Genomic DNA, 13,060 nt, shown 5'->3' with positions numbered 1-13,060 from the left:
AGCAATAAATGCCTATATCAAAAAAGTAGAAAGATTTCAAATAAACAGCCTATCAATATACCTTAAGAATCTAGAAAAGAATAAACCAAAACCAAAATTAGTAGAAGGAAAAATAATAAAGATCAGAGCAGAAATAAATAATATTGAGACTAAAAAACACAAAAGATCAAAGAAACAAAAAGTTTTTTGAAAAGATAAAATGGACAAACTTTTAGTTAGACTACAAAAAAAGAGAAGACCTCAAATAAATAAAATCAGGCATGAATAAGGAGACATAAAAATTGATACCAAAGAAATACAAAAGGATCCCTGGAGACTATTTTGAACAACTATCTGCCAACAAATTGGAAAACAGAGAAGACAGAGATAAATTTCTGGACACATACAGTCTACTAATAATGAACCCTGAAGAAACAGAAAACCTAACTAGAAGACATCATGTTAAGTGAAATAAGCCAGGAAAAAAAAGTTAAACACTGCATGTTCTCACTCATATGTGGTAGCTAAAAAACAGCTGGTCTCATAGAAGTAAAAATTAGAACAACAGATACTAGAGGCTAGGAAGGACAGGGAGAAGTGGGGATAAGGAAAGATTTCTTAAAGGATACAAAATTACAGCAAGATAGGAGGAATCAGTTCTAGTGTTCCACAGCATTGTAGGATGACTATAGTTAACAATATTATTACACAGTTTCATATAGCTAGTAGAAAAAGGATGCTGAATGTTCCCAACACAAAGAAATGATAAATGTTTGAGATATGAATATGTTAACTACTCTGATCTAATCACTATACATTACAGATATATCACAATATCATTATGTACCCCATAAGTATGTACAACAATTATGTCAATTTTAAAAAATTATTTTAAAAGAAACACAAAGCCTGAGCAGACCAACAACAAGTAACAAGATCAAAGCAATAATAAAAAGTCTTCCCTCAAAGAAAAGTCAAGGATCTGATGGCTTCACTGCTGAATTCTACCAAACACTTAAAAAAAATGAACTAATAACCATTCTACTCAAACTCTTCAAAAAAAAAAAAAAAAAAAAAACTGAAGAGCAGGGAATACTTCTGAACTGATTTTACAAGGCCAGCGTTAACCTGTTACTAAAACCAGACAAAGATATAACAACAACTACAATCTTCAACAAAATACTAGCAAACAGAATGCAATAACACATTTAAAAGATCCATCACTATTATCAAGTGACATTCATCCTAGGGATGCAAGGATAGTTCAACACATGCAAACTAACATGATACATGACATTAACAGAATCAAAGACAAAAACCACGTGATCATTTCAATAGATGCTAAAAAAGCAATTAAAAAAAACTGATATTGCTTTATGAGAAAAGCTCTCAACAAACTAGGTACAGAAGGAACATATCTCAAAATGATAAAGGCTATATATAACAAACCCACCGCTAACATCATACTGAAGAGGGAAAATTTGAAAGCCGTTCCTCTAAGATCTAGAACAAGACAAGGATGCCCACTTTCACCATTTTTATTTCACATACTGAAGTCCTAGTCAAAGCCCTTCGGCAAGAGAAAGGAAAAAAAAAGGCATCCAAATTTGAAAAAAAAAAAAAAAAAGTCAAATTATCCTCACTCACAAACAACATATTATATTTAGAAAAACCTAAACACACATTAAAAAAAAAAAAAAGAAAAACAAAACCTAACCCAACAGATAAATTTGGTAAAGTTTCAGGATACAAAATCAGTATATAAAAATCAAATGGCTGGGCACAGAGGCTCATGCCTGTAATCGCAGCACTTTCAGAGGTCCAGGCAGGTGGATCGCTTGACCTCAGGAATGTGGGACCAGCCTGGGCAATATGGCAAAACTCCGTCTCTACGGAAAAAAAAAAAAAAAAAAGCTAGGCTTGATGGTGCACAACTGTAGTCCCTGATATTCGAGAGACTGAGGTGGGAGAATTACCTGAGCCTGGGAGGTTGAGACTGGAGTGAACCATGATCACACCACTGCACTCCAGCCCAGGTGACAGAGAGAGATCCTGTCTCCAAAAAAAAAAACAACAAAACAAAACAAAAAAAACAATTGCACAGCTTTATGCCAACAACAAACAAACTAGAAAAGAAATCAAGAAAGCAATACCATTTACAATAGCTACGAAAAATATATAAAATACCTAGGAATAATATTTGACCAAAATGTACAAAGCTATGAAACACTAATGAAAAAAATAAAATAGGACACCAGAAAATGAAGAGATATCCCTTATTCATGGTTTAAAAGAATTTAATATTGTTAAAATGTCTCTACTACCCAAAGCGATCTACAAGACCAACGCAATCCCTATCAAAATACCAATGATATTCTTTACATAAACAGAGAATACCTAAAATTCATATGGAACCTGAATAGCCAAAGTAATCCTGAGCAAAAAGAATAAAGCTGGACATACCACACTAACTGACTTCAAAATATACCGAAGTTATAGTAACCAAAACATTATGGTAGTGGCATAAAAACAGACCAATGGAACAGAATAGACAACCCGGAAATAAATCCATGCATTTACAGCCAACTCAGCTTCAACAAAGGCGGCACGAGAATATACTGGAAAAAGACAGTGTCTTCAATAAATGGTGCTGGGAAAACTGGATAACCATATGCTGCAGGAGAATTAAACTAGACCCCTACCTCTTGCCATATGCAAAAATAAAACTGAAATAGATTAAAGACTTAAATCTAGGACCTGATACCATAGAACTATTTAAAGACAACATTGGGGAAATGCTTTGGGACATTGGCTTAGGCAAAGACTTTTTGGATAAGACCTCAAAAGCACAATCAACACAAGTAAAAACAAACATATAGGATTACATTAAGCTAAAAGGCTGCACAGTAAAGGAAACAATCAATAGAGTAGAAACAATATACAGAAAGAGAGAAATTATTTGCAAACTACCTGTCTAATAAGAGATTAATAACCAGAAAATATAAGGAACTCAAAATACTACACAAGCTTGGAGGAGTGCTTTGAATTCCTTAAAAAAAAAAAAAAAAAAAAAAAACCCCGATTTAAAAAAAGGAAAAAAACTGAATAGGCATATCTCAAAAGAAGACATACAATGACAAACGTGTATGTGAAGAAATGTTCAACATTACTAAACACCAGGGAAATGCAAGTCAAAACCACAATGAGATTATCTCACTCCAGTTAGAGGCTTCAATTAAAAAAAAAAAAAAGATAGATGTTGGCATGGAAGTAGAGAAAGGGGAACACTTGTATAGTGTTGATGGGAATGTAAGTAGAGCTACATGGAAAACAGTATGGAGTTTCCTCAAAAAACTAAAAATAGAACTATAATCCAGCAATTCCATTGCTTGGTATATATCCCAATGAAAGGAAATTAGGATACTGAAGGGATATCTGCAGTCCCATATTTTTTGCAGCACTATTCACAATAGCTAAGATATGGAATCAACCTAAATGTCCATCAATAGATGAATGGATAAAGAAAACGTGCTACATATACAGAATGGAATATTATTCAATAATAAAAATGGCTGAAATCCTGTCAAATATTGCAGCAATATGGATAGGACTGGAGGTCATATGTTAAGTGAAGTCAGTCAGGTACAGAAAGACAAAGAGCGCATGTTCTCACTCATATGTGGGAGCTAAAAAAAAAAAAAAGTGTATTTTATTTTATAGAGAGTTGATGTTGGTTACCAAAGGATGAGAAGGGGATGGGAGGGAACAAGAGAGGTTGGTTAGTGGGTACAAAAATATAGTCAGAAGGAGTAAGATATTGCATTAGTTAGTACAGTAGGGTTACTATAGTTAACACTAATGTATTCTGTAGCTCGAAATAGCTAGAAGAGAAGATGTGGAATGCTCCCAAAATAAAGAGAAATGTTTATGGTGGTAGATATGCCAATTACTCCAATTTGATTATTGCACATTTTATGTATGTATCAAAATATCATATGTACCCCTCAAAAATGTACAACTATTATGTATGAATTTTTAAAAAGAAAGAAATTAAAATCAACAACTTTACTTTGTTTTTACTTCCATTTGCTTGTTACATCTCTACCATCTCTCTTCATGGTTATAATTTTCTGTTAGCATGGCTGAAATAGAACTCTTGTAAACAACTTACAGTTAAATCTTATTTTTAATTTAATCTGAATGTTTTTATCTTTTAATAGAATTTAAACCATTTTCATTTACTGACATAACTGATGGGAAGCATGGTCTAGTAGAAAAAGTTCACAGACTTTGAAGTCAGACAGATCTGATTTTGAATTCCAATCAGCAGTTCAAAATTCCTATCATAAGAATTAGTAATAATATATAAAAACATCAATATATGATATGTCCTCAATAAAATGTATCTGTCATTTATTATATACTTTCTTAGGTTTCTTTCCTTTACTGTAATGGCAAAGTTTTACTTATTTTCATTTTCTCATTGTTTTGAAATTCCTTTCTCACTGATTTGAGTTCTACTAATTGACAGGTTTTTTAAAAAGATATAATCTTTATCATTTTTCCAATAAAATTTAGGATTAAATGGAATATAAATATATAGTATGCACAGAATATAGTTTCCCCTCTCCCCTTACACTTTATTTTGCTGTCTTTGTCTTTTATTTCACCTTGCTTTCTCTTATTTCATAGTTGTCATGTCTTTATAACTTAGTTGAGGATGCCAGGCATACATTTTGAAATGCTTCTTCTGGTCCTGTAGTAAAAAATTTTTCAGAGGTACAACTACCCTCTGAATCAACAGGATAATCCTACCTTTTTCTAATGAAGTATTTTCTTCATAAAGCCCATGTTGGGATTTTTTCTGTTTATCATATTTAAATGAGGAAAGATCTGTGTAAACTTAGTGTTTGCCAACAATGTATGATTTTCTTTGAACTCCCCTGTCATGTCCACTTGGGCCTAAGAACTCCCTTCTTTGATCAACTGAGTGGACAAGGATATGAACAATTTCCTTGCTTATAGCTCAATTTTCAATACGTGGCAGACTATCTGCTGACCGAGGTGGAATCACCCTCTCTTCCTACTCTCTCATTCTCTAACTCAAATAGAAGAGGAACATTAAAAACTGAAATCCCTGACCATGCTGTTAACAGAATTCTTCCTGGATCTGCTTCTATACACAGACCTTTATATCTTCCTCCAGAAGGTCATTGCCACCTTCTCTCTAGTATCTATATGCTACTTACTGGGAGCTACAGTTGCTTAGTATCAAATGTGAGGAAAGAAGAAATGAGGATAATTCAATAACTGCTGGCCAATTACCATTTTAAAGCAAAAGTCAAGAAAGCCTTTTAACAGCTGGCATTACTGGACAATGAACAGTGCACAATGACACTATATAAACTCTTTCATCATGGAATATATTCATACAGAAACTGGATGATCTACTACCAATGCAGGAGCAATTCCTGTATCAGATGGGAGGCTGGTATACAAATTCTTCGGGCCCTTTCAGAGGCTAAGAGTCTAAAAAATAACATATTTTATCAAGTCAGCTACCTAAATATTGTTTCAATAAATATTTCACTAAATTTCTTACATGCAATAATTTGCATACTATCAGACTCCATTAATTAACAAAATATATAGCTGTGCTTAGGAAAACATCCTTTAAAAACTCAGCCAAAAGTAGCAGAGGTATGCTCAAAATAAAGTTGTTTTCAACTTAGTCTTACAATTCCTTCCTTTTAAAATTGGTAAATAAAAAAGGTGCTTTACTGGTCTTTAGGTGGGCAAGATAAAGCAGGTCTATTTTTTTTTAATTGTAAATAAATTACTTTGATTGATCTAAGATAATATAGTGGTTTGAACTATAGTATTTGCCATCTAAAGTCCAAAAGCTACTTATGCTGGAAATACTTCCAATTCACTTTTAGTTCAGTTAGGACAAGGAGTCACTGAAGATAGCTTCTCTACTTCCTTCACTGGCAGGTAACTCATAGAGCACTCATTCACATTAAATGATACCTTTAACAGATCATGTTCCCCAACATTTGCTGCATATGTCCATGTAAGTTTTCTGGTACCAGTAGGATCTGCCCATGCAAAAAGTCGAGCTTGTCTTGGCAGCAAGACCATTTCTTCTGGTGACCCACTGAAACACGATGAACAGAGAAAATCAGAATTATCTTGGAGTTAAGAAATCCAAACCCGTAGTTTACTGAGGAGGGGATTAGCACAAAAGTCCTATGCAATTCCTTTGGTTAATAAAACACAACTCTACCTAAAAACAAGTACCCTAAAGTGTCTAATAAATTAATGGTTTTTAAGCTTGGGGAAAGAGAATATTGCCGTTTCTGAAGCTTCAGTGTACTCAGAATTGATCCAAGTGGAATCATACCAATGGAATTCATTAGGGTAAACAGATTGCCAGATCAGAGTCCACCTGTAGAAATGGCTGTGAAGAGTAAATATCTTTAGTAGCAGAACTTTCACTCAGTGCTTAAATTTAAATATATTTTTTACAGACAGGGTCTCCTATGTTTCCCAGGCTGGAATGCAGTGGCCATTCACAGGCAAGATCATATTGCACTACAGTCTCAAACTCCTGGGCTCATGAGATCCTCCTACCCAAGCCTCTCAAGTAGCTGTGACTATAGGTACGCATTACTGTGACCAGTTAAGCTTTTTAATAAAATAAAATACTTAAGATATATTATGGGTTGCAGCAACAAAAAAAATTATGTCCATACCATTACTACACAAAGTGTGGTCTGTAAACAAGCAGAATAAGCATTACCTGGGGACTTGTGGGAAATGCAAAGTCCTGGGCCCCATCCAAAGCTACTGAATCAAAATCTGCATCTTAACAAGACTCCCAGGAGACTTTAAAAATAATTATTACAGTTTAAGTAAAGTATTTGTCCATTTAATGCAAAAAATATTCCAGAGAACTGGGAGAAAAAAAGTAATCCAACTAGGTTTTAATCCTAATCTGTACTTTTAAATCTCTCACTGGATTCACTCCATTAGAGTCAAGACTAGGGAAATATTTAAGAAATTTACATATATACATACATTTATGTGTGTGTATATATGTACAAATATATATACATGTTAATACAAATATATATAATTTTATAAATAAAATTATTAGATATTTTAAGGGCTTAAATTCTCTACCATTAAATAATGACATTATCCAAGCCAAATGACAGCAAAGGCAAGAACAATGAAATTCCTATCAGCCAATGCTATACATTCAACACCACTATCTACTCATCATCTTCTCATTTAACCTTCTACTACCCCTACCCAAAAAAACTAAATACAGATTTATATGAAGAGGTTCACTGAGCATTACCAAGTTACCAGGAAAGGGAATACTCAAACAGGTTCACTCCCTTACCTGCCATTTTGAAATTTAAAAAGCTCTAAAACCCCAAAGATTTTTCTGGAAATTTGGTGTCAAAACTCATTTGGCAGCAAAACCTGACCTGAATTGATACGAAACTATTAATAATTTCTATTTATCCCATTTGACGTGAATATTCATCAGTTTTGCTGCAGAAATATTAATGTGTTTACAGAGGGTTATCTCAAAACATGTAAGGATATTAGACATTAACACCACGTGTTCCACATCACCTTTCTAAAATCTAAAAACATTCTGAATATGAAACCAAAGTGTTTCCCATTAGTTACTGTGAACCAATAAAAGTATTTCCTATTAACCCTTTTTTCTCATACCTCTGTTTGTATGTGAGGATGTCCCATGGTGTATGGTTCATTATCAAGGCAGGAGCAGATCCCTCATGGTAATCAGAAAAAGTTATGACAGTTGAATGTTCGGCAGTGTTTACATCCACCAAGATACCCCCATTCTATTGTAGGAAAGAAAAAAAAAAAGTATGTTTGATGTACTGGTTTAATCTACACTTACTTATGGAATTTCAATATTATGTAAAACACAAAAGTTTTGTTTTCTTTTTTCTTTTTTTTTTTTTTTCAAGACAGAGTCTCACTGGAGTGCAGTGGCGCCATCTCAGCTTACTGCAGCCTCCCCTTCCCAGATTCAACCAATTATCCTGCTCCAGCCTTCCAAGTAGCTGGGATTACAGGCATGTGCCACAATGCCCAGCTAATTTTTGTACTTTTTAATAGAGATGGGGTTTCACCATATTGGCCAGGCTGGTCTCGAACTCCTGACCTCGTGATCCGCCTGCCTTGGCCTCCCAAAGTGCTGGGATTACAGGCGTGAGCTTCCCACCCGGCCTGTTTTCTTAAGTTCTTACTGAAAAGCAAACTGGCTCTGATCTGTTACAAATATATGTTGCCATTACAGATTGATACAGCAGGACCTTCAAATAATTACCAGTAAATTTTGATAGCATGGTTTACTGAAATATCTCAAAGCAAATTTTAAAAATCAAAGACATTTTATTTTAAAATATTAAAACTTACCAGATCTTCTAAGCTCAATAAAGTGCCATTATCCTGTCGGTTATAGAAGAACGGTTTGGAAGATCCTTCACAGCCCACCACTCTCACACAAAGTTTGCCTGACAAATTTTCAGGCCAAAATGGAAGGCACTAAAAATATAAAAGTTATTATCAGTCTTAAGGATAACACTGTAATATCATAAATAAGACATTAATTAAATTTTCAATTCTGATTCTGATCTTGATTAAATTATTATGAAGCTTCTAAAAATATGTCCTTCACATCTCTTAGTAAGATTACTGACAATATAATGACTATGAAACCAAAGAAATTGCATGAGGAGAATACAGATATACTAGTCTATATGTATTTATGGTATAATTGCAGTATGAGAAAATGAAGAGCCTATTAAGAATTATAAAATTCATTATTATTTAAAAATTGTATTTAAAAATTATAATCTCATTTGCTTTGTGTATATCCACTTTAATTCACTAATACACAATGAATTCTTTCACAGAGTATCTTATCCTAGATAAACCAGAAAGACAATTGAAAGCAGAGGAAAGAACACCCCAGACCTTGCTGGAAGTTCTGACACCATCCTCCTAGCTGTCTGATATTAATCAGACCATACACTTACTTCTTTAAGCCTCAGTTTTTACTGAACATTTCACTCCTAACACAAAATGTCCTTCTGTTATAGAATACTAGGTAAATTCCATTTCTGAATAAAAAATACTATCGTAATCAAACCCACAGCAAAGATTTTTTTTAAAAAAAAGAAGCATTTATTTGTTGCTGAGTTTAAGGAGATCATTTTAAGTGTCTTGAATACACCATGCTCTTAGAGCTTTTTGTTTATATTGTAATTAGAATCCCTCCTTTTGAGTCTTTTGCTAAATATTTAAAAAATAATTTTAGAATCTTTTTTAAACAGTGAAAGTGACCTTCATCTATCCGGAGAGTCAGCTGGTTTGGCTGAAAACTCAGTCAAGATCAAGCACCAGTGCTCATCTTTGCACCTGTCCTGTTCTGGCACACATTCCCCCATTTGCTTCACCTCCTGGAATCTTACTGAGCATGAAGAGCTTAGTTCAAATCCCACCTTTTCTGTGAAACTTTTATCTTTTGATCTATAACACCACGATTTCAACGACCAATGACTTTATCAACCTTGGAAAAGTCTCCGTTTCAGTAAAGTGAGAGAGCGGAATTGTAGCTAATTTTCAAAGAAATTTCCAGCTCACCTATTCAGAAATTCTATAACCACCTATAACTTAGCATGTGTTATCTATCTCTCCATGTGCTGACTTTTACTACTCTTTTAAGATAATATCTTCTTGAATATAGAGACATTATCTTGACTATGGAGACACCATACAGTACATAATCTCTATGTACTTTTTACAGTACATAGCTACATTCTACACATATAGGAAGAATTAGAAAAAACTATTAATGATCTAGACTGGGCTAGTGTATTATCAAAACTTTTCTTCTTTTTTTAAAAATATAGTATGAAAAAAATCTTTAAAAGCTGGCTGTCATATTTCAACACATAAATATGATAGAGTCTGAAAAAAGGGTATATACAATTCTTATTTAGATGTCAATATTTACTTGTATATTTTAGGAACCAGTTGTAATAAAGAAAAATGTTACCTCTGAAGAAGCAATATAGTTCCATTTATTAGTTGGCATTGAGCCATCAGAAGCAATCTCACCAACTTCTAGTTCTAACGATGACTTATTTGCAATGGTACAAAAGGGAGTCAGGGTAACTATTCGCGAAAGGTTGAAACTGCTCATTTTGATGCTAACACCAACCTGTGGAAAGGAAACAAGCTTATTTTCCAGTTTATTCAATGTCTTTGAAATATACACACATCCCCTCATTCACACACAAACTTCTTAACATATTTTAAAATAATAATTCTTAAATAAAGCAACTACAAGTTACATTCTACTACAGATTATCGTCTAAGAAAAAAAAATTTTAGTTCCTTAGTTTTGCTCCATCAGAAACAATTCAAGAAATATCAATTAGTAATTTAATGACTTGCAATGACAGACTTAGTATGTCTAGCGTTCTCTACTTTTTAAAATTTCAAACATAAATTGCTTTATAATTAGTGTACAAGCTTTATTATCTGTCATTAGTAAAATAAAAATTTTGAAGTAGTAATAAAATAGGTTAATTGGCATCAGATTATTAAAATTTTCATACTAGTCAAATTTAAGATTTAAGAAATGTCTGGCAAGGGGTGGTATAGAATAAGGATTCTAGCATACTGTGAATATTTACCAAGTTGCTCACTTGGATGGATTAAACTCACTGTCTTAAACTTAGACAAATTCAGGTTTTGTTCTGGTATCAGTGACCATAAATATTTGTAGTGATAACAGCCCTCCCTCCACATTATCACTTTAAATTCAAATTTCTGTACACTTTAGGAGCCAACTTGTTTGTTGAACTGTAGAAAAGGCGAATGGAATCAAAGGTAAATAAGGAAGCAGAATCTTACCAGGTACTCCATATTGTTGGCAGGACACTTCACACACCCATAACTTCCCACTGTATCCAAAGAGAAACTACTGGACCAGGCACTAGTTGAAATTTTTAATTGTACCTATACCAGAGAGCACATATCGTCATATAAGAAAACTAAAACATTTTAATAATTTTATTTGAGAGAAAGTTGCTGGACTACTAGAAATTTCTTTAGTACTGTGGGACACAGAAAAATATAATCAAAGCCATACTGCAAACAGGTAACAGAGCCACAAAAAACTCTAGGGAAAAATAAAACAAAAACATAGTTCTGACTTTCTCATTCACCTACGCAATGAGTATAGTAAACCTAGATACCAATGAGATTCTGTATTGTTTTTAAGAATTATTATAATGCAAAATGATGTTTTCCAGTGATAGACTTATGATACAGAGCTAACAAATTTTTAAAGTCTTAGCATATAGAGAATTTATGTCTTTAACATTATTCAGCAGACACTACATTAAAGACATTGTGATAGGCAGAATGGAAGACAATAGGACACAGTTCCTGTCTTCAAATGAGCTTCCAACGAGACAGAGAGACTAGGAAATACATACTAAAAATTATGATACAAGACTCAATGGGTAAGAGCCATATAAGAGGCAAAAAATGCTATCGAGGTGAGAGGATGGTTTACTTCTGATTCTGGGATTTAGATAAAATTTTATAGAAGAGATCAAACTGTGCCCTTGCCCTTGTATTAATCTCACCCTCATCCACCCAATTAGTTTGTAAAAAACTTGAGGAAAACTAGAGGTCAGACACATAAACAAGCAATTACAATACCATGTGTTAACCAACACTCAAAGAGAGTGGAGTTCCCAAAGCATCACCTGTTGGAAATGCAAAGTCTCAAACCATACCCAGACCTACTGAATCAAACTGTAGAGACAGGACCCAGTAATCAGCGTTTAAAACCCTTCAGGTGCCAGGTGTGGTGGCTCACACCTATAATCCCAGCATTATGAGAGGCCGAGGCTGGCAGACCACCTGAGGTCAGCAGTTTGAGACCAGACTGGCCAACATGGTGAAATCCCACCTCTACTAAAAATACAAAAATTAGCAGGGTGTGGCAGCAGGCACCTGTAATCCTAGCTGCTTGGGAGGTTGAGGCAGGAGAATTGCCTGAACCCGGGAGGCGGAGGTTGCAGTGAGCCAAGGCCAGGCCATTGCACTCCAACCTGGGCAACAAGAACAAAACTCCATTTCTTTTTTTGTTTTTGTTTTGTTTTGTTTTGTTTTTTGAGATGGGGTCTCACTCTGTCACCCAGGCTGGAGTGCAATGGCACGATGTCAGCTGACTGCAACCTCTGCCTCCCAAGTTCAAGCGATTCTCCTGCCTCAGCCACCCGAGTAGCTGGGATTACAGGGGCCTGCCACCACGCCCAGCTAATTTTCGTATTTTTAGTAGAGACGGGGTTTCACCAGTTGGTCAGGCTGGTCTCGAACTCCTGACCTCAGGTGATCCACCAGTCTCGGCCTCCCAAAGTGCTGGCTGGGATTACAGGCATGAGCCACCGAGCCTGGCCAAAACTCCATCTCATTAAAAAAAAAAAAAAAAAAACCTTTAGGTGATTCTAATATACACTGAAATTTGAGAACCACTACTCCTATAAGAATATGGATGGGAAGTCTAGGCCCATTTTAAATGGTTAGAAAATCTTCATATATATCAGGCTTGAGCAGAATGACAAAGGATGAACAGCAGATAATCAGGGATGATGAGGAAGACAGAAAAAAAACAGGGGAAGAGGCACTGTAGGCAAAGGGTGCAGCATATACAAAAGCCTAGAGGTGAGTCCTTGAGAAAGTGTGTGGTGAGGGATACCAAAACATGAGCCTGAAGAGGAAAAAAGGGACCAGAGCATAAACGACGAGGCTTAGGCATTAGGTTTCTCTCCCAAAGGCCTGGCTGAGTGCTTCACACATAGGAAGACTCATCTATTATACGCCAAATTCAATGGTAACTTCTTTAGAAATGCCATTTCATCACCAGTAAAGTAAATAAATTCAAGCTATTCTATCTACTATACTACTACTACTACTACTACTACTACTACTACTACTACTACTACTA

The 13,060-nt window shown here is 34.7% G+C and overlaps 1 protein-coding gene across 2 annotated transcripts in view; it reads right to left on the bottom strand.

Moving 5' to 3' along the window:
- VPS13C (vacuolar protein sorting 13 homolog C) overlaps positions 1-13,060 on the bottom strand; it is a 189,917-nt gene that overhangs the window by 43,423 nt on the left and 133,434 nt on the right. For both annotated transcript variants that reach the window (XR_002735024.1, XM_023228560.1), the window contains exons 60-64: positions 10,954-11,058; positions 10,091-10,255; positions 8,446-8,574; positions 7,732-7,865; positions 6,010-6,136 (exon numbers count right to left, since the gene is read on the bottom strand). Coding sequence is in view for 1 of the 2 variants with exons in the window: in XM_023228560.1 (XP_023084328.1) it covers positions 6,010-6,136; positions 7,732-7,865; positions 8,446-8,574; positions 10,091-10,255; positions 10,954-11,058 (660 nt within the window). In the remaining variant the exon portion in view is untranslated. The remainder of the gene's footprint in view (positions 1-6,009; positions 6,137-7,731; positions 7,866-8,445; positions 8,575-10,090; positions 10,256-10,953; positions 11,059-13,060) is intronic.

Source organism: Piliocolobus tephrosceles, chromosome 6 (genome assembly GCF_002776525.5).
Source record: "Piliocolobus tephrosceles isolate RC106 chromosome 6, ASM277652v3, whole genome shotgun sequence".
NCBI classification, from domain to species: domain Eukaryota; kingdom Metazoa; phylum Chordata; class Mammalia; order Primates; family Cercopithecidae; genus Piliocolobus; species Piliocolobus tephrosceles.
This window is presented reverse-complemented; position numbering and strand designations above follow the sequence as displayed.